This window comes from Miscanthus floridulus, chromosome 19 (genome assembly GCF_019320115.1).
Source record: "Miscanthus floridulus cultivar M001 chromosome 19, ASM1932011v1, whole genome shotgun sequence".
NCBI lineage: Eukaryota > Viridiplantae > Streptophyta > Magnoliopsida > Poales > Poaceae > Miscanthus > Miscanthus floridulus.
In genome coordinates this window covers 13,266,007-13,293,489 of record NC_089598.1, presented here as the reverse complement: position 1 = coordinate 13,293,489, position 27,483 = coordinate 13,266,007, and the positions used below count along the sequence as shown (strand labels likewise).

General features: G+C 45.9%; 2 protein-coding genes and 1 pseudogene across 6 annotated transcripts; 1 reads left to right on the top strand and 2 right to left on the bottom strand.

The window, feature by feature from the left end:
* Positions 1 to 2,686: 2,686 nt before the first annotated feature.
* On the bottom strand, positions 2,687 to 6,691 carry LOC136528632 (pre-mRNA splicing factor SR-like 1; annotated as a pseudogene).
* Positions 6,692 to 11,938: 5,247 nt separating this feature from the next.
* Positions 11,939 to 27,125, bottom strand: LOC136527573 (palmitoyl-acyl carrier protein thioesterase, chloroplastic-like). 2 transcript variants are annotated; one of them, XM_066520354.1, is made up of 7 exons: positions 26,949 to 27,125; positions 14,762 to 15,331; positions 14,524 to 14,657; positions 13,120 to 13,233; positions 12,835 to 13,021; positions 12,677 to 12,745; positions 11,939 to 12,395 (listed from the first exon to the last, which is right to left on the bottom strand). In XM_066520354.1, exons 2-7 carry the CDS (start codon positions 15,272 to 15,274, stop codon positions 12,129 to 12,131), a joined length of 1,284 nt encoding a protein of 427 aa, XP_066376451.1. In that variant the 5' UTR covers positions 15,275 to 15,331; positions 26,949 to 27,125; the 3' UTR covers positions 11,939 to 12,128. The 2 variants fall into 2 exon arrangements, with proteins under 2 accessions (XP_066376451.1, XP_066376450.1); XM_066520353.1 differs by lacking the exon at positions 26,949 to 27,125 and adding an exon at positions 15,903 to 16,040.
* Positions 16,466 to 20,523, top strand: LOC136527572 (protein ALP1-like). 4 transcript variants are annotated; one of them, XM_066520352.1, is made up of 6 exons: positions 16,466 to 16,564; positions 16,655 to 16,684; positions 16,767 to 16,800; positions 16,906 to 16,961; positions 19,397 to 19,837; positions 19,933 to 20,523. In XM_066520352.1, the coding sequence occupies exons 5-6, from the start codon at positions 19,400 to 19,402 to the stop codon at positions 20,443 to 20,445; spliced, it is 951 nt and encodes a 316-aa protein (XP_066376449.1). In that variant the 5' UTR covers positions 16,466 to 16,564; positions 16,655 to 16,684; positions 16,767 to 16,800; positions 16,906 to 16,961; positions 19,397 to 19,399; the 3' UTR covers positions 20,446 to 20,523. The 4 variants fall into 4 exon arrangements, with proteins under 4 accessions (XP_066376449.1, XP_066376445.1, XP_066376448.1 ...); XM_066520348.1 differs by having other exon boundaries at positions 16,478 to 16,564; positions 16,906 to 17,838; XM_066520351.1 differs by lacking the exons at positions 19,397 to 19,837; positions 19,933 to 20,523 and adding exons at positions 17,923 to 18,148; positions 18,229 to 18,697 and having other exon boundaries at positions 16,478 to 16,564; positions 16,906 to 17,838.
* Positions 27,126 to 27,483: the final 358 nt, after the last annotated feature.

The following is a 27,483-nucleotide window of genomic DNA, read 5'->3' as shown; positions in this document are numbered from 1 at the left end:
TACAGGATGGGCCACGTGGAAAGCGGGCCGCGCAGAAGAAAAACTGGTGCTGGGCCGCTGTGGCGGAGGGGAAACCAGGGCGGTGGGTGACTGGTCCGCGAGGAGAAGGCAAGGCCGATCTAGACCAGAAGAAGAAGGAAGAATTCTCTTTTTTTCAAATCCAAATTCCAACTAAATTCAAATTCTTTTACAAATTTTGATCAAACCCAAGCATCACAAAAAAAATATGCATCAGTATGAATGCACAAACATGTATGTAGACCTTATATTTTATTTTAATTTTAACAAAGTTTTTATTTTTCTAAATTTAAATGCTCACAAATTGCATAATGAAATTATTTTCTCCTATTTTAAAATCATGTAAATTTTAGGGTGTTACAAAGTATAAGGCTGACATCATGCCCTCATTTTTGCAACACTGCAAGCGAGGTGATTAAAAGAAAATTAAGGTGGCATGACGCTTGGACCGTGGACAGATAGGAATCATAGGATCGGAGGATAGAGAAGACTGAGGCGAAGACTGAGGCACTGTTCGCTTGTCTTATAAGCCGTACTATTTCAGTAAACGAATAGTATTTTTCTCTCACAATAAATCAGCAAATGGTACTTTTAGCTATGACTTTTCAGCAAAACGAACAGGGTCTCTGGATGGGACTCTAGTGAGGACAGTGGTATCAACGTGGAAGAACAAGATAGTATTTATTGTAATGGTCACGATTGTAATATTTTGAGTACAATGAAATTCTTGGGGTACCATCCAAACAAAGAGATTGCTTTCTTGGCCAATGAAGACATCGATGGATTTGCTTACTACCTAGATAGCTCCAAGTTACAGTATTTAGGGTCATTTGAACCAGTTGGATGCTGCCATAAGCAGGTTGCAGCTACACACGAGTCTTTCATATACACTGCATGCATGGATGATTTGCTTCCAGCCCACCATACATGAACTCAAAAGATGTTGAGTCAACACATTGCCCATTATCTTCCATTATTACTAGTGGAATGGACTTGGATGATTTTTATATAAAACCAAAATGGGTACACGGTTGTTTCTTATCGTTTGCTAGATAGTGTTTTGTTCTTTTCCGTACAATTTTCCCTTTCATGCTTCTATATATCATAATGATCTACTTATGCAAACTAATAATTCTTAACCATCTAGAGCTATAGGCTTCTGATGACGACGAATAGTTACTTGGTGAAGATAAAAAAACTATTATTGCAGGAGGAGGATATCATCGAAGATGAGGACCTAGAGCTCGAGGATGAAGATTTTAAATCTCGTAGGAGGATAATGCTAAAGATCTATGAATACGTGGACTCTTAATATTAGCTATATAGCAGAAAAAGAATTTACCTGAAATTTATTGTTAGTCCATTAGCCCACAGGTGGCCAAGCCTTTTGTTTAAAGATCTTGTCAATTAGCCAGTTGTCCAAGCCTTTTAATTGCTTAAAGATCTCACCGGTGCGCATTTGTACCATTATTGTCAAGTCATACTGCATAATTGGACAGATGGACTTAGCTATTTTAGATAACAATAATTTGATCTATGTCATTGTATTAGACCAAAATGCCCCTTCCACTCCTCTCTACCTCCACTAGCTGACACATAGGGCCTCACAAGTCATCGTCTTCCTCTTGCCTGCTCGCACACCCACAACGTGTTTGACGAAATGAAAGGTCAATAGTTGCTTGAGATTGACAAGTCAGCAGGCCATATCGGTATAACAAGCCCACGTGGAGGGATATAGACCAAAGTGATACGGCATACAAAGTTGATGGACCCAAAAAGTCACTTTGAAAGTTGATGGACCTAACTGAAACTTCCTCACAAGTTAATGGACCTTTAGTGCATTTAACTTTTTTACCCAAACACCTTGGCTCCACATATTTGAATCCGTCAAAACTGCAGATCTTCAGCATGTTCGTTTCGTCGTAAACGATCGTGGATTATTTACTGCTGGCTGATTTATTATGAGAGAAAAAATATTATTGCTAGCTTATAATCCACGATCGTATACGAGGAAGCGAACAGGCCGCTTAGGCCAGATCTATGGATTTATGGAGCACCTTAAGACGTGTTAAAAAAACTCGTGGATTCCTGGAGTTAGCCAAAATTATCCACCGTCCTGATGTTGTGTGCGCTCTCCCATTCATGGCCGTGTAGGCCCGTCCCCGTCGAGCTAGCCCAGACCAGCCATGGCCGCCGCCATCCGCATCGGCCCCGCCGGTCTTGCTGGCCCCCGGACGCGCCGGTCCCGTCGCTGGTCGCGCAGGCCCTGCTCGTGCTCGCCTTTACTTGCGCCGGCGAGATTGCCCTCGATAATGTGGCAAAGAGAGTTGCATATATTTGATTTGATTTTTTTAGATATTCTCAGCAGCAGTCATGCTCTGCTGAGAAGATTTTTGCGAGTAACGTGGCGTAGCCCCGCCCCAAAAATTAATCTTACAAATTAATAGTGTTGTACATTTGCAATTAGAGCCAAGGCTACATTGTACACTTTTTTAAAAAAAAGGAACATACGTTGAAAATATACACGTGGTTATTGGGTCATTCTGGCTTGCTTATCACAAATGTGATGCAAGACACGGGCATACAGCAAACAGTAAATGCCAATGACGTCAGAGCACATTTTGTAGCACCAACCATGGGCACAACAGAACCTCCACGTAAAAAAAGATTTGACAGCATAATGTCGGAAAAACTTAGTAAATCTTTCAAATCGCAAGTTCAAGTTAAGACATACTGCCCATCATTTCTTGAGTAACTTCTGACACTAATGATTTCTGGATTCATGGGCCTAAATGCACCGCCGTGGTGTCCCTTAACATGAGATTCACCTCCACCTTGCCCCTCCCAGTCGGATTACCTCTTCCGTTCCAGAATCCCTGTGAGCTCTATCATCGCCAGCATCATTCTTTGTGTTTGTTGCATCACCGTATAAATCCTTTAGCTTTGCCAGGTTGGATGATTCTGGTGCCCTACCAAATGGGCTGGAGCGATGCTTGTCACCGTCAGTTCTGCCACGGACTGGACTCCTGCTCCTGCTTCTGCGGGAGCTTGAATGTCTATTGCGGTCAGAAGCCCTGTCCCTCTTTTCACGGCCTCGCCTTTCGTCATCCCTATCTGAATAACTCTGCCGATGATGATCCCGGTCTCTGTGATCACGAGCATAACGATCATGCTCCCTATCCTTGTACCTGCCACGATCACGATCTGAACGGTCCCTCTCAGAGTCATGATCACACTCAGAGCTCTGACTTCTGCGCTTCCTTGGTGGCGATTTTGCATGGTCACCATCATAACTTCTTTCCTTGTCCTGTTTGGGAAGGTAATGTTCTTCGGACTGGGGAAGAATCCCTTGTGGATGCACGGTGTGGAGCACGCTGACCAAAAGAGACAGACAAAGAAGCCTTTACGGAAGGAGGCCTTCTGGCAGTATCATTTGATTCAAGCCTATTGGAATCCCCAGTCATTCCTGACTGCTTTGTTGGAAGCTTCAGCTTCTCAAGATGGCTAGTGACCTGTCGGAGAATTAGGAGAGGCACTCGTGGAAGAAGACTGTCGAAATAGTACTGCAAAAAAAATAACAAATATCATTGACACTTTGTTTTAACATGTGAAAAATAATAATCCTCAATTGAAACTTATCTAATAGAGTAATGTATATAAAAACAGAAACACTGAGGAATTGCATCAGAGTTACCAACAAATACAGACTGGTAGGTCAATATGATGGTGATTTAATAAACAATGATTTGTCATAGCAATTACGCTGGCAATTGTACGCACCTCTAAAATTACTACATTACTACAAAAGATTAAACAACCAAACTGTTCAGTGATCAGGATTGCGGGAAAAAACCATAACAATTTAGTTAAATGTTTTGCAATTGCCTTCAGCAAACTGAATTAACCATAGTTAATGTATAGTGTATCGGCTGGACCCGTAAATAGAGTGCAAGGACAAATCTGCTCTAGAGTAGCAACATGAACAGCCGAACAAACCAGAAAATCTTAGTTTATGTCACTGCTTACCTAACTAGCGTGGCAATTAAATGTATGAACTATTGGGCCTTGGTTAAATTATAGAAAATTTAGAGAAATTTGCAATACAACATATCAGAGAATCTGACTGGGAATAAATGTGGATTCAAGCAGCGAAAAAGAAAAAAGTGGTTTTACAGTTAACTATCAAATCAGTATCTGGATTACTCATCTTTTTTTTCTTTTTAGTACCATTTCCAAAAAAAAAACAACTATATCATATTAACGCATTGGAACCCTTTCGCTTTTCTCTAGAAAAAAATGGACTTATTTCTTTGATATCATATACACCTTCGGCAAAGAATCATGTCAGGATGAAAAAGAAAATCACAAGAAACCAAGATGGGCAAAAGCCCCATGGGCATACATTTTCATGTGATATAATCCTCAACAAATAAAAAAAAAAAAGAGTAAAGTATCTTGCAAACTAGCAAGACCAAACCATTTCAAATGTTATGAATCCTTCAACCACTTGAAACATAGGTTAGACTAGCGAAAAACAGTGAAAAAAGAAATTTTGAGCAACACATCATGACAAACCTTATACAGTGATGTTACTGGCGGAAGAGATGATGTCTCCTCTTAAAAGCAACTCCACAATTGAAATTTCCCCTCAGTATACCAAATCAACAGGTGAGTGATTCAAAGGGCGTACCCAGTGCAGAGAGCTCCCGCTCTGTGCGGGGTCTGGGGAAGGGTGTCAGTGGCAAGCCTTACCTTCGCCTGTGCAATGCGAGGAGACTGCGACTCGAACCCGGGACCTTCCGGTCACTGGCGGTAAGGTGAGTGATTCAAGAAAGACTAATTGTATTTAGGTTCAGAAAATAATATGGTTAATGATCTCTACCCTCGGATGTAGTGGGGTAACTAAGGAGACATTGTGATAGCAGCTCAGGATACTGTTTTGTTGTATGGAAGAATTGTGAAATAACTTCAAGAGATATACCTGACCAAGGAGGAGATCGCGCACATAAACGCCCATTGTAGTCAATTTACCATTTGATCCAGGGGCAAACTCCTGAAAGAGTAGGGCATTAGATTTAAGACATCGACACTGGAAAGAACTGTAAAACGGGGGCATAAGTATTTTACAGCTATAAACATGGGCAAATCAATGTTAGTATAGGCATGAAAAAATATTATCACAGATAGATCCACATGGCTAAGCAGTAAGTTCATACATATGCACATCGTTGTGTTAGAAGTAAAAGCTATGACAGGAATGGTGGATTCCAAAGAACCACCAATTTTGCCTCAAAGATTGCACATTTCAATATATCCTTCAGTACATGTTTTGAACGTCGGTTCTTTTCTGATTGTAGACTAGAATACAGACATAGGAACCAGCTATTGTCCCGCCTTCAGTTTTTTACAACTATATCTGATTCTTTCTGCAAGCACTGCTCTTAGTACATAGCATGTGCCAATATCAAAAGATGATCTTTGTTTATGTTACACAAGTTTATCATACCATTTAAGTGGAAACAATGCAACAGAAACTTGAGGATATAATTCAGAAGTGATGGTTCAACACTTGAACTAGCATTTGTTCTTTTGCTGCTTAATTTAATGTGAAACAAATACAACAGAAGCAGAAGTGCTAATGCAATAGAAACAATACCTCGTCATCCTTGATATAGGGTTCGTACCAAGTCCACAGCGTCTTCGGTTCTGCAACATACCGCAGGTAGAGGAATCCAATCTGAAATAAAGCAACTATTATATTCTGATACTCAAATTCATTTGTTTGATAAACTGAACATTTGAGACGACTGACAAGCTAGCCCCATGTGTGAATGGGCTTATATATCACTTGGTTGGTTCCATGTAGATACAGCCAACTAAGTCCATCACGACTACTGACTATTACATGTACTACCGGATAAGCTTTAGCTAATGACAATACAGTGAGGGTCATTTCTAGTCATGTAGAGTTCGATGCTTTGGCAGAGTCTGATTCCCTAACTAAATCCCCCAAAATTGTTAACAGTCGACATGCAATAACTTGTTCTAAAGCCAGAAACAGCAAACAGATCATTGAACAGAAAACCGAGACTAGGGAGGCCAGAGGTTCACATACAGCTCTGATGTAGGGGGAGTCCTGGTGCTTGAGCAGCCCGTGCATCTGCTTGACGGTGAGCTTCATGGTGAAGAACTTGTAGAGGAGGCAGAAGGCGGAGGAGGGCCCGCGGCAGTTGCCGGTCATCCAGGGCTCGACGTGGTCCACCTGGTTGTAGATCTCGTCGACCACCTCATGGTAGGTCTTGTACTTGAAGAGCTCCTTGAAGTAGTCCGAGGACAGGATGTTCACGGACAGCACCTTCTCCATCAGCCCCTCGATGGCACGGCCAGACGACTGGATCTCCATCCCCTCACCTCTGGAATCAACAGAAATCAATTCGAACCACGCCGGAGACGGTAGGTGCATGCGGGTAGCAAAGAGAAGATTCGAAAGTTCACCTCTTCTCTGTTCCACCGGAACGCGAGCTGAGCTAAGGGCGCCCGGGGATACGCCGCCCCGGCGGCGCGGCGCGACCGGGACGGCGGCGGCCCGGAGGAATCGCCTTGGATTGGGAGGGGTCGGTAGGAGAGGAACCTAGACGAGAGGCGGAGGAAAGGAGGAGCCCGTGGGCGTGGGTTTGGTTTGGGTCAGGCTCAGGCGTCAAGCCACCCGACCCGACGGGGTGACGCGCCTCGTGCTCAGTCACATCAGGGCCGTCGGCTGGATGATCTACGGACGGATCGTACTGGGCCACGGGGGCCAGCTCGAGTCTGTCACGGCCTGCTCCCAGGGCTACAGTGGAAACATGAAACCCATTCAGAAAACCGTATTTACTTGGCTAGAAAAAAGTTGAAAATTTAAACATTAACAGCGCATCCATATATATACTCAAATGAAAAGATTAAGATGCAAAATCATTTTAAAAATAAATTAACAAATTTCAGACGCATGTGCATCATAAGGGATTTTGTCTTCTCATGTACATGCTCCTGAAATATGTACATTTTTGTATGTTTTTTTTTCTAGTTTCATTTTATATCTCAACTTTTTTGTATGACATATGAGGATGCACTATGGATATGCCAAGTTTCAAAAAAAAAAGGTAATCTTGCTCTTGAGTGAGATGAAATCTTGCCTGGTTCATATAGCATTTCTACATAACCTTCTAGTCTTGATTGATGTACTTCTGCTCTGTGCTATGATCCTCAAAGTCACTATGGGTGCTCTACGCTAAATTCACATATACAATAGTGTGTTAGCTTCACCTAAAGTTGCTGCGGCAGGTGCTTCTAGAGTGCTGTGCCAAGAGAGCTAACAACACCTTTAGGTGCAACGAACAACCCCAAAGAGTAAGTAATGCTTATGGATAAATATTTGGTACAAACTCATTATTTCGGTGAAGGTTTCTGTCCTCTAGTGCACATGTTGATGAATTTTGTCCCCTGGTTATCGATGACCTCAGACGAAAGCAGTCAAGCAGGGCAAATCAAGGTCATATATGTTTCCGTTTATAATCCAATTATTACAAAAAAAATAAGAATCTTGACAAACGCTTCGATTATTTCAGGTTTCTTTACTACCGGTTCAAAACTTTAAACTAGCACAATTGAGAATCGAAAAAAGTCCCTACAATATAATAATTATAAACGAATTAATAAGCAGAAACAAATAGGATCCTAGTTTGATCGCAGGGGCGGCGGTGGCCAAGCCAGGCCAATTGAGAGGTGCCCGGTGCCTCTGTTCGCTGTGTTTGCCCGGTGCCTTTGCTGGCCTGCCCGTCCCAAGTTGGTAGTGGTTGGCGGGGGGCCTAGCGAAAGCTTTGGGCCTCTCTAAATTTATGTTGTCTCCGTACAGCCCAACTCTTCTGGCCCCAATAGCTGACCGCAACTCTTTTTTTTTTGGCCCAGTCCTGTCATTCCCTCTTTAGTCCCTAGTAGAGCCCAACTCCCACCATCTCTTTTTTTCCCAGTCCTGTCATTCCTTCTTTTCTCCCTAGATAGACTTAGCTGCTCATTCGTCTTTGTTACTCAATTCAGTCATTAATAAATGCAGCTAACATGTTTTAGTTTTCCTATCTTACATTTTTACATCTATTTCTTCCCAGGCTTAGCCGCTCCTCGCCGGCGGGGGCCTGATGGCCACGCCGGTTCGTTCAGTTCAGCTCGTGTAGCAGTGTATGATGTCGACTCCAAGAGGTCTACGACCCTTCATTAGTTTGTACACGTTGCGGAAGCTCTTGTCCAGGCAATGGCACCGTGCACCGCTAGTCCGCTACGCTTTTCGGAACCTGCTTGGCCAGGCAACAGCACTGTGCACTGCCCTGTAGCCGATACAGGACGGGCAGCATGGTGAGTACGCTGTAAACAGGCAGCCGCAGGCTGGCATATGCGCAGGATGAATGCGCGAACCACCCGTTGCTGTGCGGCGGCAGGGGGCAAACAGTAGGCGGGCGCTGCCCGGCCGATCCGATCGTGCTCGTGCGTCGCATCCACAGCAGGGGCCGGCGGGAAAGCATTTGCGGAGCCAGCATTTATAGTCAGGGGCCAGTCGTTATGAGTTATACTTAGGGGTCGACTCGATCTTTTTCATTACGATAATTTTATTATCTGGTTGTGTTTTGTATGATTATATTATTTAGAAGATATTAATAGATATATATATATGTATATGACAAAAATTTTATATAATCTTTTTTTTAATATAAATAAAAAATATTAAATCATACTACTAATTTTTTTTGGTTGTGAAACATTGGGGGGCTCCCCCCCGGCTCCGCCAGTGCGGGAAAGGACTGAATGCGCTCTCCCTGGGTCGCTCCCGGTCCCCGGCCGCGCCATCACGCCATCTAGCTGGCCCATGTGACGCGCGCAGGGACGACGACAGGGCTCCACACTCGCCCGCCCGGCACGCGGGGATCGCAGGCGCGCGGCCGCCGGCCAGGATTGCCGGACCGGCCGCGCCTGCGGGCGTCGCCATCAGGCATCAGCCCCACGCCCGACGCAGTGGCAGTGTGTGTCGTGGTCGTGTGCCATCTTCGCTGGCAAGTAGCAACGCCCTTTGGCATATTGCTTTTGCTCACTCGCGTGAAACCCATGTCAACCCGACACATTTCACTGCCTCGTTCGTTCCTCACGACGCTTTGCCCAAAAACGGAAGTGTTACAGTGTGCGCGAGGAGATGGAACCAGTTTCCGGCGGCGACGGCGGTCGGTCTCGCGGGCATGGCGCTGTCACGGGGCCCAGCTCCAGCTACAGAAGAAATGCAGGTGGTTGGTTCGGTTGAGGCCCCGTTTAGATAAAAAAAAATTTGGGTTTTGGGTACTGTAGCATTTTCGTTTGTATTTGGTAATCAGTGTCTAATTATGGACTAATTAGGTTCGAAAGTTTCGTCTCGCGATTTCTCACCCAACTGTGCAATTAGGTTTTTTTTTCGTCTACATTTAGTACTCCATACATGTGTCGCAAGATTCAATGTGACGAGTACTGTACAAAAATTTTTGGCTTTTGGGTGGAACTAAACGGGCCCCGGGCCCTGGCCGTCGTCCTCTGCTTGCCAGCAGCCGCCAGCCTCTAGTCTAGGGCTCCGGGTCCGGCGCCACCCACCGCCAGCCAAACTTTTGCGTTGCCTGACGCGTGACGACACCCCACTAGCTTTCTTCTCTGCGCCGCATCTCACCAACACCGCCAGTTACTGCCCGACCTGCACGTACGCATTCACGCACTCATCATCTCCGTCCACGAGAGGCGAAACCGCGAAAGCAACGGTGTTTTTGCGTTTGCCGAGCGTTCTGTGTCGGATACTCGGCAATTTCTTTCTCGAGTGCTGTCATACAAATACTCGGTAAAGATGGAGTTTACTGAGTTTTTTTTTATACTCGGTAAAGGAAAAAATATTTTTTTTGAAAAAGAAAGAGAAGAAAAAAATGAAAAAAAAATCTTTGCCGAGTGCCCAGATCTAGGACACTCGGCAAAGTAAAAAAATATTTTTTTTGGAAAGAAAGAGAAGAAAAAAATGAAAAAAAATCTTTGCCGAGTGGTCAGATTTAGGACACTCGGCAAAGTAAAAAATATTTTTTTCTGAGAAAGAAAGAGAAGAAAAAAAATGAAAAAAAAAATCTTTGCCGAGTGCCCAGATCTGGGACACTCGGCAAATGAAAAAAAAAATTAACCCCAGTGCCGCGGGCTCCCCTTCTCCCCGCGCCGTCCGCACGCCCCCTCCCGTTCTCGGCCCCCTCCCCGCGCACCTCCCTCGCGCCGCCCCCTCCTCCCTCTCGGCCCCGGCGTGGCCCCGCCCTCCCCTCCTCCCTCTCCGGTACCGGCGCGGCCCGCCCTCGCCTCCTCCCTCGCCAGCGCGGTCCGCACTCCCCTCCTTCCTCGCCGGCGCACCTCCCTCCCTCCTCCACCGCCTCCACCGGATCCGCCCCCCCGCGCGGGCGGATCCGGCGACAGTGGGGAGGTCGGATCCGGCCCCGGCGTGGCTGCCCCCTTCTCTCCCTCTCTTCCCACCGCCGGCGCCCCCCCCCCCCCCTCCGCTCTCTTCCCCGGCGGCGGATCCGGCGCGGCCTCCCCCTCCTCTCTCTTCCCCGGATTTGGCCCCAACGCGGCCGCCCCCTCCTCTCCATCTCTTCCCACCGCCGGCGTCCCCCCCCCCTCCTCTCTCTTCCCCGGCGGCGGATCCGGCGCGGCCGCCCCTTCCGCTCCCTCTCTTCCCACTGTCGGCGCCCCTCCCCCTCCTCTCTCTTCCCCGGCGGCAGATCCGGCCCGGCCGCCCCCTCCTCTCCCTCTCTTCCCCGGATCCGGTGGCCGCGCCCTCCTCTCCCTCTCTTCCCCGGCGTGGCGGGTGGTGGCGTGGTGGTGGTGGCGGGCGGCGGTGGCGTGGTGGTGGCTCGTGGCCGCCGGATCCGGGTGGCTTTTTTTATTTTTCGAAAAAAAAATGTTTGCCGAGTGTATTTTGTACACTCGGCGAAGTCTTTGCCGAGTGTCCGACAAAAAACACTTGGCAAAGTCTGTTTGCCGATAAAAATTCACCGAATGTCGTTTGTCGAGTGTGACACTCGGCAAACCCTTTACCGAGTGTTTTGTAGACTTTGCCGAGTGCCAGTTCCGTCTCCCGTCTTGTTGCTCGAAGCTTCCAAGGACCAAAATGGCGCATCTTTCGTTTTCGCATCGGCCTAGGCTGCAAGCAAAGGCCTCGTTCGCGTGCACTTAAACCTGGCTTATCCGCTTCTTTTTTTCATCTGAAATAATGTTTTTCTTTCACAAATTTCTCTAGATTCATCCAGATTCCTTCAGATTTCTCTATAATTCCTCAAGCCAACGGGGCCGAAGCAAGCCGCGAAGGCAAAGGCAGTTCCAAGAAACCGGAGCTGGTTGACCGACCGTCGCTGTGCCTTGTTCGTTCCAAGCACGGCGTTCAGGCCGCTGAATGTGCTTCACGGTTGAACCTTCCGTGGACAGAAAAAAAGACATCGAGATTTACCAGTTGACAGGGCAAACTTCTTGCATCAGGAGGAAGGAATTCCTGCTCCTCCAAATATTCCGAATGGTTGGATATTGCAGATCTAGCACTGCACGTAAAGACCCCACTGCAGAACAAGACATGGTCCCAGAAGGGTTGCACCGCAGTGCACCTGCCAGACATCAGGATTGCCGGCCTCCGGAGGTCCCAAAGCTTCCGGTTCCACAAATCACACATTCTTTTTTTTTTTTACCTGTCCTTGGATGCAAACGCAGGAGGTCTGCGATTCGACCAATCAATAAGACAAACGGCACCAATCAATAAGACAAACGGCATGTTCGTTAGTTGGTTTCTGAACTGATAAGCCCGACTGATGCTGGTTTGTTGTGAGAAAAAAACACTGTTGACTGGTTGATAAGCCCTGGCTGAAACCAACAAACGAACATGCTCAAAGATGCTAAGAATGTACAAATTAGGCTGTTACAAAGGGGAATGCCTTCTACATACCCAACCTGGCCTAACCTACTACATCATCATCCCCTGCAGAATCTTCACTCCGGCCTCAATCAGCTCCCCACGGTTTTCTTTGCTCGGCCGGTTCAGCTTCAGGGGGAGTTCATGTGCTCTCCGCCGGGAAAAAACACATGTTCCCCTCACCGTGCGCCCGCTTCGGGCGCCATTCTGTGTGCGCCTTCACGATATCGGCTCCTGATTCCAGCTGGAGCAGGTGGTCGCACTGGATAGTGGAGTCTGCGTGGCTGTCCACGCATTCACCTGCAACGGTGGTGAGCGACTGCAGCACGCTGTCACGGCCACACTCCTTCCTGTAATCCAGCGTCATGCTCACAAGCTCATGCTTTTCCAGGATCGAAATCGGAGCACTCTGGAAAAAAGAGAGGAGAAATAAAAAGGATTCAGGCATTTGAGCAGCTTTGTACTATGCAAGATTAAGAAGCTCAATAGATATCATTGTACTAGCAGCACTGTTTACTTTCCAAATACAGATCACCAATTGATCATTCATTAGCGAGGAGTAATACAAACACAAGTACACAAAGCTTTATAAACTTTTATGTCATGCCAGTGAGATCTCCAACCACCACCACATGGCCAGATCAGTGGCCATTGAATAAGATGAAAAGAGGCAGGCCCTCAAGAAATTACCTCAAGAATCCAACCAATATACTTGACGTTGTTCACGTGCTGGTTGACATCAAGGTCACCCCACCTAGGCTGTTCCATGTAATGGAGCTCCATGAGAAACTTACATTTGAGAACAATCAAGGGAACACTACGAAACAAAGCATGGTTATCCTACTTACAGTGAGCCCCTTTCTTATGAACTGCTTCATAGTATCACCATCAGAAGTGCTCCCTGGCTTAGCCAGCTTCTCACTTTGCTCATCTGTTATGGCTGAGCGGCCATTGAAATATGGGCCTATCTCAGCCCTAACTTCATCTGGCATTTTCGAAAGCCTTCTAGTGTTCTTATTCATCATCACCCAAACACTGCAAGCAAAAATCGAAAGGTACGTAAATCATAAGCAAAGATGGAATTTCACATCAAAGAGACAAACAATAAATGCAAAACCAGATGAAATCCAAACCTTGTAGCTCTCAAGATTGTACGTCCAGAGTTGTAGTCACGAACATGCCAATCTCGACGCATGCCATTTTTTCCAGCAGCAGCTACCCATGTGTCCACTTGAACCATATCTCCCCTAAATTATAGCAAATTTTTCAACAAATATTCGGTCAATTTCAGCCTGCAAGGAAATGTCCACAACTATATCTGAACCACGAACGAACTACAGTTTGATTTGTTTTCCTTTTCCCCAATAAGGTATACGTGGAATTGGACAACTTGTAACTTCAAAAAACTAACATTGTAGCAGGTATTGATTTTATGAGCACTAGAGTTATTTGCTCAAATAGCAAATTAAATGTAGTGAGCCAACGAATCCAGATCAAGGACATCTTCGTATGGCAAACCACAACATTTATTTCTTATAGGATGAAATCATTTATTATAACAATAAAGGTCAGTTCTGATCTCTTGAGGTGTACAGCCTGTCGGATCTTTGTGATTCAAACATTCAAGGAAGCACGGACAAACGCCACTTAATTCAGCAGTTCCAAGCCATTAATATATTGTCTCACCAAATAAATTACTTCCAATACTTTGTCACTCTAGACTCGACCATGAATCATAACAAATAGTGGTATTATTACTCCAAGGCACCTCTCAGTGTTTTGGTTGGATGAAACCATCCATATTAAGGTGTTGCCCGCTGAAATCATGCAGGCTATGGGAGTCCCACAACGGGGAAGTGGGCAATAAACTCATTCATCTGTGCAGAACTGCAGGACAATAAAATCAGTAATTGGCAGGGAAGTTGTTTTCTTGTGCTTTGGATTGATAGTTAGAATTATTTCAAATTCCAGTGATACAGCCTGCACCACTGAGACACAATTTTCATCTTCGAAAGCATAAGTAAACACGGCATCCTTAGACTATAGAAGCACTGCTCCTGAAGGCCTGAGTCATGTTCGTTTTACCAAGACATCACAGGTAGTCAGACTTTAAACCAAGATGTCTAAATGTTTAGCTTGTACCAAGGGTGGATCATATGGACTGTTTGTACTGCTAATCTTCAAGCAAAGCTTAAGTGCGTACCTACAGACTTAAAAAGGAAGTTTTCATGCTATACAACAAGCCAGTTAGATCCATCTAAAATGCACAAACTAAACTATCAGTCCAAAATCTTCAAGATGCTAGTGAAATGACCAAAATTGAGCTATATGGCGTTTTCCTTGAGCTTCTTTACTAACATATAGTAACACTTCTAGCACATGCAACACTTAATTTTGAAACCGCATGTCCCAAGGGGCAACACGGACAATTCCATAAAGAGGGAGAGAGTAACGGTTATAAATTTGATTCAAAACGAAAAGAAGGATGACATTTTCCGAGAAATGGATAAGGGTCGTTACAGTTTGCAGAAACATACCACGAGGGATATTGCTCAACAAGAAGCTGAATTTTGCTGACAACCCAGATCAAGTTTCGCTTGCTCATCTCTGGCGTGGCACCAAAACCATCTCCAAGAAGGCCAGCTGTCTTCACATGGTTAAGAGCTGTTTCCTAAAAATTTCAAAATAATGTGAGCCACAATGAAACAAGATGGACCAATAGTAAATAGAGCGAAAAAGGTAGAGAAACTAAGTTTTGTAGTGTCATTGTGTCACCTGTAGATGATTCATTAATGTCTCTATAGAAGCCGTACGATCAGCACCAATCTCATAGGATCGAATCAAGAAGTTTTGCCTAAACACCAGCCCATCCTGGATGATCCTACCAAAACCAAATGTATCAACAAGCATGTCGGGTTTCTTAGGCTTCCAATCAAGCAATGTCCACTGCTTCTCTGCTGCCAGGAATATGGTAGTGACAGCCGCAAGAAGCATGCTCCAATCTGGCAGTTGGTTGTAGAATGTCTTGGGAGCAGTGTAGGGTGTCGCCTCCTCTTTGTCTGGGCTTGCATTCTTGAGGTTAACCTTGGCGCCATTAACCTTGGGAAGGGCCTGTGCTTGAGCCTTCACTTGCATGTTGCCAGAAGGGGTGTTAGGCTTTGCGACAATACCACGGACACTCAAATTATCCGGTAATTCACCAGCCAAGTTCTTCGATGTTTTCGCGGACGCTGCCGGAGAAGCCCCTGGGCCAGGGAAGAAGGCTGAGGCAGCAAGGGAGCCAGCCATGGCTCAACCGTGCTTCAGGATTCAAAGAAGCCGAGGTCTCGCACTCGAAATGCCAACCTGAAGAAAGAATCAACAAAAACAGAAGCTTTTGTGAGAAGGTGTATATATTCACCATTTAGACAACAAAGCGCCACCTTTCCCCTCCTATTTTGCATTGCATTCTCGTGAATAAGACCTCGAAAGGAACACGGCTATTGTGTGAGTGTGATGGTTAAAATTTCCAGTTTGGGGCTTCCAGAATCGTGATAGCTACAGAAAGAAGCAGGGTTCCAAAAAGCGGCACTAAGCGCACGCTTCAGCGCTAAGCGGACAGGCAACGCTTCGCTTTGGGGCATAAGCGCTCCCAAAGCGGCGCGACCGCCTTGGTGGAGCAGCGGCTGCTGGCTCCCGCCTTGGCGAGGGCGCGAGGCGACTGGCGAGAGGCGGGAGAGGAATGACGACGACGCCGAGCCTGCGTGCCGAGCGCCCGGGGGGGTGGGGTTGGGGGTGGACGGAAGATGGAGCGCCGGCGCTGCGAGGAAGATCGGCCCCGTTGGGTTCACAGCAACCAGCTCCACCGACGAATCACCGCAAAACGCGCTGAGAGAGAGATGCGAGAGATGGAGGAGCTGAAAAAAGTAGATCTCACCGGCTCCTTCTCCCTTCTCAAGCGGGATGGACGCCGCTGCCCCTGAATCCACGCGCTGCGGCTCCTCCTCCCTCCTCACGCGCGTAGCCGGCGACGGAGAAGAAGCCCGGCGGCCAGAAACGACGGAGGGAGGCGGGGCGGCGATGAGAGGCGAGACGGCGCGGGAGGCAGGGCGGGAGAGGCGGAGCGGAGGAGGCGGATGCGCGCCCTCGCTCGGCGGCGCGACGGGAGGTGTGGGGCGGTGGTGGTAGTCCGAGCGGGAGCGGTGGGACGGCGGAGAAGAAAGTTTGTGGTGCTCGTGCGCGAGCCGCGGGATCCCGGTCCCTAGGGGCGTGTTTGGTTGCCCGCATAAGGGCAAACCAGCATTTCCGGATGCAGCCTCCTTATGTTTGGTTTCCTGGCCACCGTCCCGAGCCAGGCTCCGCTCGTGCAAAAGCCGTCTCCTGGCCTGGCTCGCGAGGAACGCCCAAATCGTCCGTTTTTCTTCAGCCTGGCTCGCTCCGTGCTCCCGCGAGCTCACGCGCCTGGCGATTCCGTGCCCGGGGAGATGGCGCGAAGATCCTAGGGTTACCTCCCCCGTTCCCGCCATTCACCGCCTATATATCTTCCCTCCCGCCGCCTCCCTCTCTTCTTCTTCTTGTCGCTCCCCGTCTGCGCCGCCGGTAAGCTCCACCTCCTCTTCCTCCTCCCCCCGGTGTTCTTGATGGATTCGTGGCCTCCTAATGCCTACCCTCTATCTCGATTTGTTGCAGGTGCCGTGGATTTGCATCCTCTCGAAGCAAGTGAGTTTTTCCCCTTCTCTTTCTCCATTTTTCTTTGCGATTTGAAACCCTAGGTCACCAGTGTTTGTTGATCTCGCTGCAGGCACACCAGATCTGATTTCTTGGCTGTTATTGCGGTATGGATCCTTGTTCTTAGGTCTCATATTGTTTTCTTGTTTTTTTCAAGTAAAAATCCTATTTTGTGTATGCTAATCCTCTTTTCTTTGCTTGTGTGCTTGCAGATCTGAGCTCCCTCACCTGCTGGGTTGGGCTTTAGCTGGTGCTGCTGCTTGTTGACGTGGGTATTTTGTATATCTACTCCCCCTCTCGCCTCCCCCCTAATCTGTACCGTGCGATAGTGAGTCCTGCGTTCTTGGATTCGGATGCATGTCCTACTTTGTGAGATTATGAGCAAGTATATGAAGTTGCCATTTTGTCTGAGCTATTGTCCAAATCTGTGATGATTCCTTTTGTCCTGAGCTATTGCCTTAGTCTATGATGATGCCTTTTTTTCTGAGCTATTGCCCTAGTCTGTGATGATGAAAGTCTTATTTTTAGCATGTTCTAGTATATGATGAATCCTTTTTCTAAGCTTTTGTCCAAGTCCATGATGATGACATTGTCATTCTGAGCATTTGTCCTTAAATTCCATTCATTTTTTCTAGATGGACTTGGAAGAGAAGAGACGCATTCTTTTTGCTCGTGCTGCTGCTCTTATCACTGCTATGTATGCCCTGCTGTTTGCTAGACTTAGAATGCTTCAGAGTCAGCGGCCTCAGATCAATTATGGTCCAATGAGCATTAGGGATGAGGAGCGCCAAAGGAACTTGAACTTAATTTACAACTACAATGATATAGAGTGTGTGAACATGCTTAGAATGAGAAGGGCACCCTTTTTTAGTTTGTGCAACTTGCTTAGGGAGAAGAAGCTACTTGCTGACAACATAAATTCTTGTGTTGAAGAGCAAGTTGCAATGTTTCTCCATATTGTTGGTCATAACCAACGATTTAGAGTTGTAAAGCAAAATTGGAGAAGGTCTATAGAGACAGTCCACCGCCATTTTAAAGACGTGTTGTATGCTATTGGTGAGCTTAGACAAGAGATGATTAGACCTCCAAGCAATGAGACACCAGTAAAGATTAGCAACAGCCATAGATGGTATCCTTACTTTAAGGTAAAAAAAACCTGTCATATAGCTGCTAGGATATTGTTGCATTAGCTCATGTCAATTTACTATGCAATTTTGGATGCCATGTAGGACTGCATTGGGGCCATTGATGGGACTCATGTATTTGCCAAAGTTCCAGCCAAGATGCAAGCTGCATTTAGGGGTAGAAAGAATGCCCCCACACAAAATGTGCTAGCAGCAGTTAGCTTTGACTTGAAATTTACCTATGTGCTGGCTGGTTGGGAGGGATCAGCTCATGATGCCACAATTCTTGCTGATGCATTACAGAGAGAGGATGGGTTGAGGGTTCCACCAGGTAATTAAATCAACTGTGATAATAAGAAGCAAATGTAACTGCAAAATGATGAATCTAATTGAACTCCACATTTGTTTTAGGCAAATTCTTCTTAGTAGATGCTGGATATGCTTGTCGGCCTGGATTTCTTCCTCCTTATCGAGGTTGTAGGTACCATCTTAAAGAATATGGGAATAGGAACTACCCAACCAACCCAAAAGAGTTGTATAATTTGAGGCACTCTAGTTTGAGAGTAACTGTAGAAAGGGCATTTGGGGCTCTGAAGAACCGTTTTCGCATCATTGACACCAACAAACCATTCCATCGCTTGAGGACACAAATCAAGCTTGTGCTTGCATGTTGTATAATGCATAACTGGATCCTTAGTTTTGGGGTTGATGAGGTTATTCCAGAAGAGTTCTCTTGGGTACCAAATGACACAAACAGTCAGCCCCATCCTGCTCATATGGATGACAATGCTGCCTGGGCACTTCAGAGGGATGAATGGGCTAATCACATGTGGGCTAATAGGGGTCTTTCTAGAATCTAGAGTTCTATTATGTATCATTAAGTTGCCTGTAATTCATTTTATTCATGGACAAATGCTGTTTTTTTCCTGTGATTCTGCACTTGATCTGAGACTTTGGGCAATAGCAATGATGTTTTTTTTTCTGTGATACTACACTTGATCTGAGACTTCGGACAATAGCAATGATATTTTTTTTCTGTGATACTACACTTGATCTGAGACTTTGGGCAATAGCAATGATGTTTTTTTTTCTGTGATACTACACTTGATCTGAGACTTTGGGCAATAGCAATGATGTTTTTTTTCTGTGATACTACACTTGATCTGAGACCTTGGGCAATAGCAATGATGTTTTTTTTTCTGTGATACTACACTTGATCTGAGACTTTGGGCAATAGCAATGATGTTTTTTTTCTGTGATACTACACTTGATCTGAGACCTTGGGCATGTGCAATGATGTTTTTTTATGTGATACTACACTTGATCTGAGGCTTTGGGCATGTGCAATGATGTGTTTTTTTTATGTGATACTACACTTGATCTGAGGCTTTGGGCATGTGCAATGATGTTTTTTTTTCTATGATACTACACTTGATCTGAGGCTTTGGGCATGTGCAATGATGTTTTTTTTTCTATGATACTACACTTGATCTGAGGCTCTGGGCATGTGCAATGATGTTTTTTTCTGTGATACAAAACACCTGTGCTGAGGCTCTGGGCATGTGCAATGATGAATTAGGCTATGGCTGAGGAGATGATGCCTGCTGATGACCTTGTGTTCCCTGGACTGGATGGTGGTCTTTTGGCTGGTGACAATGTGGTTGCTGGGGATGATGTGACTGGTTTCATACCAGCATCACAGGAACCTGCTCAGCAGAGGACCTCTCTGAGGTGGACTGAGCCCATGTCTGCCTTTGTGCTGAAGCAGATGTGCCAGCTCATTACCACTGGAGTGAGGACTGATAAGGGCTTCAAAGAAGTGCACCTGAACAAGGTGGCAAAGGCCCTGCAAGAGTTCTGTGGTCATGAAGTTAGTGGTACCCAGGTGTACAACCACCTGAGGAAGTGGAGGCAGAGGTGGGTGAAACTGTCCAAGCTGAGGGACCTTAGTGGAGCTCAGTGGGATGAGGACAACTGCATGATTGTTCTTGAGGAGGAACACTACAATGGTCATACCAAGGTGAGCAAGAACCTGTGATACTACAACTTAATTTGTTAGATGTCTCTTTGAAACATTTTGTCATTATGGCTAACAAGGGACAGTTCATTTTGCAGGACCACCCCAATGATGCTCCACTGCTCAACAAGCCCATACAACACTACAAGCAGATGATGGTCATCTTTGCCAATGGTCAGGCAACAGGCAAGTGGGCTATGGGCTCCAATGAGCCACTTGGCACACCATCTGACTGTGCTGAGAGCTCACTGAAGACTGAGATCCTGAACAGTGGCAAGACTGTGACTCCTGAGGATACCAAGAGTGAGGGAGGAGTTGGTAACAAGAGGAAGAGATCCATGCTGGCAGAAGAGGATGTTGTTCTGTTCACTGGCATGGCAGAGGCAGTGAAGGATGTTGCTGATGCTATTAGGTCGACCAAGGTTGAGGATTCCCACCCTGAGCTGTATGGTGCTGTTATGTTTGTGCCAGGCTTCACTGAAGAAGCACTGATGTGTGCTTATGGCCATCTGCTGGATAACAAGGCCTTGGGTTCAGCTTTTGTCAAGATGTCTGACTCCCACCGTGAGCTGTGGCTAAGGACCTACTTGGCCAAGCACTACTACATGTGAAGGCTTCACAGCTTGGGGTTGATCCTTTTGTGCAGTGCCTCTTTTGTGCATACCTAACTACAACTGGTGGATGTGTAGTGGGTTGACCTTCTCTTTTGTGCAGTTGATCTGATCCTGCATAGCTTACTTACTAACACTAACATATAGTTAGTGTCTTAGATAACCCTGCACCTACAACCTAGATCAACCTAGTGGTGGCAATCTGACCATGAGTCCATTGCTAATGGTGTGAACCTTGTGGTTCTGAACTTGATATGGGCACCAGCCTGTGCCTGTGATTTGCACAATTTCATTCTGAGCACTTGCCTTATTGCCTGTGATTTTTGTTTTCTTATATCTGAGCACATGTCCATTGCCTGTGATGCTTGTTTTCTTATATCTAAGCACATGTCCATTGCCTGTGATGTTTGTTTTCTTATATCTAAGCACATGTCCATTGCCTGTGATGCTTGTTTTCTTATACCTGAGTCTGCATTCTTTACCTAGGTGGTGCATCTCTTTTTGCCTGTGTTGACATTGATGTGAACTTGATGATCTGAGAACTAATCTGATCTTGTTTGCCAATGATGTGACCATTTCAATATGAGCTTTTGTCTAATGCCAATGATGACGTTTTTTAAAACTAAGCACATGCCTTGTGCCAATGATGAGGTTTTTTTATATATACTGAGCACATGCCTTATGCCAATGATGCTTTGGTTTATTATACTGAGCACATGCCTTATGTCATTGATGAACTTTAATTTTTTGTTTGTCATTCCATGGTCTAAAAGCTGAAGAAAAAATGAAGCCGATGGCGTGTTCGTAGTGGAGCATGCGGTATGCATTGCAAAGAAGGATGTAATATTCATTGCAAACAAAGTGTTGTAGCAAAATGATGTAATTTTTAGTGGAGGGTGTAATAATATTAGTCCGGGCTTTAGTAATTTTAATTTAGCTTTCCAAAATGATGTAATGTTCATTGCAAACAAAGTGTTGTAGCAAACTTTGGACTTGCTAGTGGTAATCTTACCACTAAATCAAAGTGGTAACTCCACCGGCTTCTATGCGGGCAACCAAACATGGTTCCTGCATCCTCTTGATTTGAATCCGATACAGGTTCAGGAAACCAAACACCGGCTGCATGGGACCAGGCTGCTGGGAGCCAGCCAACCAAACAACCACCCCTTGCATGCGCTCAACCTGGCCAAAGGGGGCCTGGCTGGCTGATGCGAGCTAGGCTGGGCTGGGAAATGAACCAAACACGCCCTAGAGCGATGGGTGGTGGGCTAAGGCCTAAGGGGAAGAACAAAATAAATAAAAGAAGAAAAAAGAAAAAACAGGGGTATTATAAACATTTCAGCTTTCTTATCAACCCGGAGAAGTTATTTTACCAAACGTTTTAGCAAAACAGCAACGACTCTACTTCTAAAGCTGCTGCTTCAGATGATCTAGAGTCAGAACTATTTTTGGTGGAGCCGGAGCCCTGCCATACAGGCCCGAAGAAACGATAGCGAGTTGTGTGCCTTCGCTGGAGTAGCGAAGGTCATGTTCGTTTCTCTTATAATCCGTACTTTTCAGCTTATTTTTTCAGCCGGAACGGTATTTTTCTCTCACAACAAATCAGCCAGAACAGTGTTTCGGCTTGTTTTTTCAGCGAAGCGAACAGGGCTGAAAAGGTTATGTGGCGTTTAGATTGTGGGAAAAGGACAATGGGAATGGGAAATGAGGGAAGGTGGATAGCATAACCCTTGTTTTGATATCTGGAATGGAACAAGAACCGAGTATGGGATAGGGATAAGATGAGCTCATATCTCACCAATCCATACCCAATGGGAGGGGTGGGTTATGGTCAAGAAACAATCGACGGAGAGCCACACCTGTGAGCTCCACTAGCGGGGAGAGCTGGTTCTATGACGAGACTGGCCACGCATGTGCCATTGTTAGACCATGGGTGTAGAGCCGATGGTCCACTCACGGGGTCTGAAACTACTAGTCCCCACGCTGATAGGATCTAAATGGCTAGATAAGGTGAATAGCCTATAATAATTTTCTTCAAAGCGCTAGAGCAATCTTTGTTAGACAATAAGATGGTGGGCTAGCAAATTGCTCTAGCTCTACTTCACCACAAGCAAGCCTCCTAACCAATGCTAGTTGCTATGATCTCTAAGGTCGATTTCACTCAAACAAGCAATCTAGCAACTACTACTACACTAGAGAGCTAGCTAGAAAGCTAATTACAACTAGTTACAACTAAGTTACTCCACTAGCTACTCAAGCAAGCAATCAAGCACTACACAAGCTGAGAGGAGCAGATGTACGACCCTGTTTGGCAAAGCTCTCAGAGTTGATTCTCTACTGAGTCCAGCAGGAGCTCTGCCAAACAATTTTAAGAGAGAAGTGATTTTCTACTGATTCTGTGAAGTGATTATTTGAAATGGACTAAGAGGCTGGGAGCTGAAAAAAGTAGCTTCTCTTAATTTTGTGAAGTGATTCTCCATCATGATTTTGAGAGATTATGCTAAATAATCAAAGAGAATCACTTTCAGCCACAAAATCACTTCTATCAGAGAATCAGCTTCCCCGGAGAATCAGAATCAAATGGAGCTCTATGAAACAGGCCCATAGATGGACTCACGGCTCACAGGGAAGGAAAGAGATTTTTTGCTTCTTTTATTTCTATATGGGCCCCAACACGTAACCCAGACCTTCCAAGAGAAGCAAAACATAGGAAACGGATAAAAACTCATATCCTCATCCCTAACCCACATCACCTTTTCCATCTCATAACCCAAACCCAATCAGCATAGCAATCCAAATGACACATTATGGTAAAAAAAACGTGTGGGTGTGGTGGAATGTGGGTTTATGCTGAATTAACGGGCTTCTAGATGGGCCACTAAATAAAAGCCCGTACCATCTTTTTTTCTTTTCTTTTTTCTTTCTAACATTTTTTGAGAGGGTATAACTAGATGCACACAACCCACACACTCCACACTCACACGGTTGAAAGCCCTAGTTTGGTTTTGGTTAATTGATGAAATCTATTAGACAAATCTTTGATCTAAGTGTGTAGGCAAGATAGGACGGTCCAAGATCAATTGATGTGGTCGGCAAAGCTCTTGTGTGGTCGGCATGTGGTCAGCAAGGCACTAGAGTGGTCGGCAAGGCACTAGAGTGCTCAGCATGCGGTCGGTCAAGCCTAGGTGTGATTGGCAAAGACATTGGAGTGGTCGGCTATGATGGTCATGGTGATGGAGGTGACCAAAAGAGATGATCAAGTGCACCAACTTGAAAAGAAGAAAGAGAAAAACAAAATTAGGCTCAAGGCAAAGGTATAACCATAGGAGCCAATTTTTGGTTTGGTGATCAAGACACTATAGAGAGTGTGATCACATTTAGGATTGATAGCCGTACTATTAAGAGGAGAAATTCGTATGTAATTGCGGTTATCAAAGTGCCACTAGGTGAAGTCATACATGCATGCGCATTAGGACCTAGTGAGTTAACTTAAACCTTGAAAATGCTTTGAAAAATGCTAACACACATGCACAAGTGATGGAACACTTTGATGTTAGTATATGTGATCAAGGAGAGAAGAGAGAAGTTGAAAATCACTTAGTAAAGTGATCCGGACCAAGGGTTGTAGGTGGTTCGGACCATCATGGATGGGTCTAAAACCGAACCCTAACCTAGCACTGTGCTGGAGAGTGCTCCGGATCCTGTTGTGCAGGCGGTCCAGACCATTGTGCTAGGATCCGGTTGGATACCCTAGCTACAGGAAGACAGGTCGTAGAGGATCCGGACCATGGATGTTGGTCCGAATGGCTCAGTCGGACTGGGTTCGGAGATTTTGTGCCCTCTCGGGAGCTCTCTATGTAGCTCCAGACCCTGGTGGAGATTGGTCTAGACCCTGGTGTCTCAAGGCGTCCGGACCATGGACTCAGAGTCCGGTCCAAGGTGCTATGGCGATGTGGCAACACGAGGTTAAGTTGAAGAGGTCCGGACCATGGCCATTAGTCCAAACAGCTCGGCCGGACTGGGTCCGGAGGCATTTGTTGCTCTCTGGACCTCTCTAGATCGCTTCGGACCGCGGTGGCGTTTGGTCCGGAGGCTAAAATGTGGTGGTCCGGATGGGGAGTCTGGATACGCGCATGGTGAAGGCTGAGCGTGCCAATGGTAAGATTCAAATGGCCAGGGCGCGTGGCAGCGTGTGATTGGTTATTGATGGGATCCGGACCCACGGCCATTGGTCCGGACGCCCCCGATAGGTGATCCGGACAGGGAGTCCGGACGCCTCGCAGATAGTAACGGCTAGTTACCCCTTGGGGTTCTTTAAATAGATGTTGTCATGCTCTAGGTAACTCTCTTGCACATTTTGATCAATATTGCATCCTTGTGAGCTAAGCCAAACCTCTCCCACTCATTCTCTTGCTTGGCTGTGAATCCAAGTGAGCTGGGAGTGATTCCAAGTGCATTTGCATGAGTGATAGCATCTAGTGGCACTTGGGAATCGTTTTCGCTGCGAAGTTCTTGTTACTCTTGGTGATTGCCACCATCTAGACAACTTAGTGTAGCGGAGGAGTGTTGGCAAGATTGGTGATTGTTCTTGGCCACACCCATCGGTGATTGTAAGGGGTTCTTGTGTCTATTCCCCGCGGAAGCTCGTGAAAGGTGACTCTAGTACATTGTTCGTGACATTGAGTGTCCTCCTCTTGTGTTGGTTGTGCGACACCCTTTGTGGGTTAAGCATGTGATGCCTATTAGCGCGTGAACCTCCAAGTTGAGTGATCATCACAACAGAGACTATCTTGCCGACAAGCAAGTGAACCTTGGGAGAAAAATCTTGGTCTCATTGTCTCCCTTGGTATTCATTGGTTTATTATTCTTACTCTTGCCACGGCGGTATAACTACTTCACTCTACCTTGCATTACTTTCTTAGCTAAACTTGTGTAGAGCTTGTGGTAATCTAGCTAGTAGAGTAACTTAGCTTTATTACTAGCTCTCTAGTTAATGCTTTTTGTGACCTAGCCATTGCTTGACATAGAGACAATAACATACTAGATATTATGGTATAGGTGGCTTGCATTTTTAGTAGAGCTAGAGCAACATTTGCTTATTGCCCTTTGTCATACTAATCACTTGTCTTAAGTGTTGTTGTAGAAATTTTTATAGGCTATTCACCCCCTCTAGCCATTTAGGACCTTTTAATGGTCACACCACACACACACATACGTGCGAGTCCGTACATATGCAAAGAAAAAGATTGGGAGGTTCTAGCCTCAAGTGCGCGGGAAACACGCAGTACCACAGAACGCACACATGTGCGGTGTACCAGACTTTTTCTAGAAAAAAATTATGAAAAAGGTGCGACACCAGGTTTTGAATTCTGGTGGGTAGCATCCCACTGGACTGCACTACCACTAGATCATAGGCCCTTTCGCCTTTTCTAACATGTTTTAACAGATCAATAGATAATTTAATGTATGCCAGATGTTTTGAGTTCTGTGTTGGGGGTGTATTATATATTAGGTGTCAGGGCCCAGCCCAATTAGTATGTTCAGGGTCTAATTACATAGTAAAGAGGCTTATGAGATAATGATTAGGGCCCATTTACAGCTCCTAGATGCTCTTTTGTAAATACAAGATCTACCGAGAGAAATTATGAAAATCTCTCCTCGCATCTCCCATATAAAAAGGGTAGAGGGGAAAGGTGGAGAGGTACCTAGCCCTTATTCATTTGCACTCTCTCAATTGCTATCACTCTTATCTCTCATTTGTTCGGTCTAAGACCAATTTTTTTCAATTTCTGCTACAACAAAACGCTTAAGAACGCTTAAACTCTAGGCGATGCGTCACCGCTCGCTTAACGCTTAATGCTTTTTATAACATAGGAAAGAAGCAATGAACATTTCCAATTTTTATACCAAAAATATGAGAACGTAAACAATTTTCTGAAATTAATTAGGAGTCAGGCATAGGCCATCGGATCCAGGCATCCAACTTCTAAAAGATGTAACTTTTGGAGCAAGTTGAGCCCATACAAATCAATTCGGAAGCGAGGGTCACTGCCCCTGGGGATGGCAAACAAATGCCTGCTAGCCTAGAGAAATCCAACCAGCCTTCTCTCTGGATACAGCTCAAGCTAGTTGGACCATGTTTGCAACCGAATCAAACGAATCATATCCCTAGAAAAGCTCCAATTTTTCAGCTAAGAACAGAAACACATTGCCAGCAAATCCACAGCATCCCAACACCCAAAACTGCGCGATTGTTCATGCCCAATTCAGGCCAGGCACAACACCATCTTAAAATCCATACATTTCATCCGTGAACCCCGTCAATTTCCGCTAATTTAAACCACAAAAACCGACAGATTAAAAAAAATCCCCCAGCATTAGGGCACCGATAGAACTCCGCCCGAAACCACCAGATCTACCCGCGAAACCGGAATGCAGCTCGAAATCCACCACTCGAGCCCCGGCCCACGCCCTGGAAACTCGTAGCATGCAGAGGAACTCACCGTGCGCCCCCGCGAGGAACGAGCCCGAGTCAAGCCCGCCCCGCCGCTGCCCCCCTCCTCGTCGTGGTGCTCGAGCGGGATTGGATTTGTGGCCTCCGCTCCTCAGGCTCGCCACCTCGCACACACAGGGAGAGGGAGATGAGTTTTTTCTTTCTTTCCTCTCTCTGTTTTTCTGAAAGGCGGCCACGGAGCAGAGCCGTTAGTGGCAACCGCATGGAGATAATATATATACACACGGGTACGGCTCACGGGTACGTAAGTTCTGTGAAAGGATGAGAGTGCCCCTAGGGCCGGTTTGGTCAGTTCAGGGCAGCGGAACCAGTGGGCCCGGGTTGCATTATTTAGTCTAGTTTTTTTCTGTTCCTTTTTCCTTGTTCTAGCTGCCCTCTCCGATGGTCCTACACGGAATTTGATTCGACCACACGTACTGCCATACTGGTGGATGGCAAAGAAAGCGATGTATCTTGAGCGTGACACAGCTATAAGAGCGTTTGGTTGTAGGTTGTAGCAGTAATTAGTTAGTTTATTTGTACAT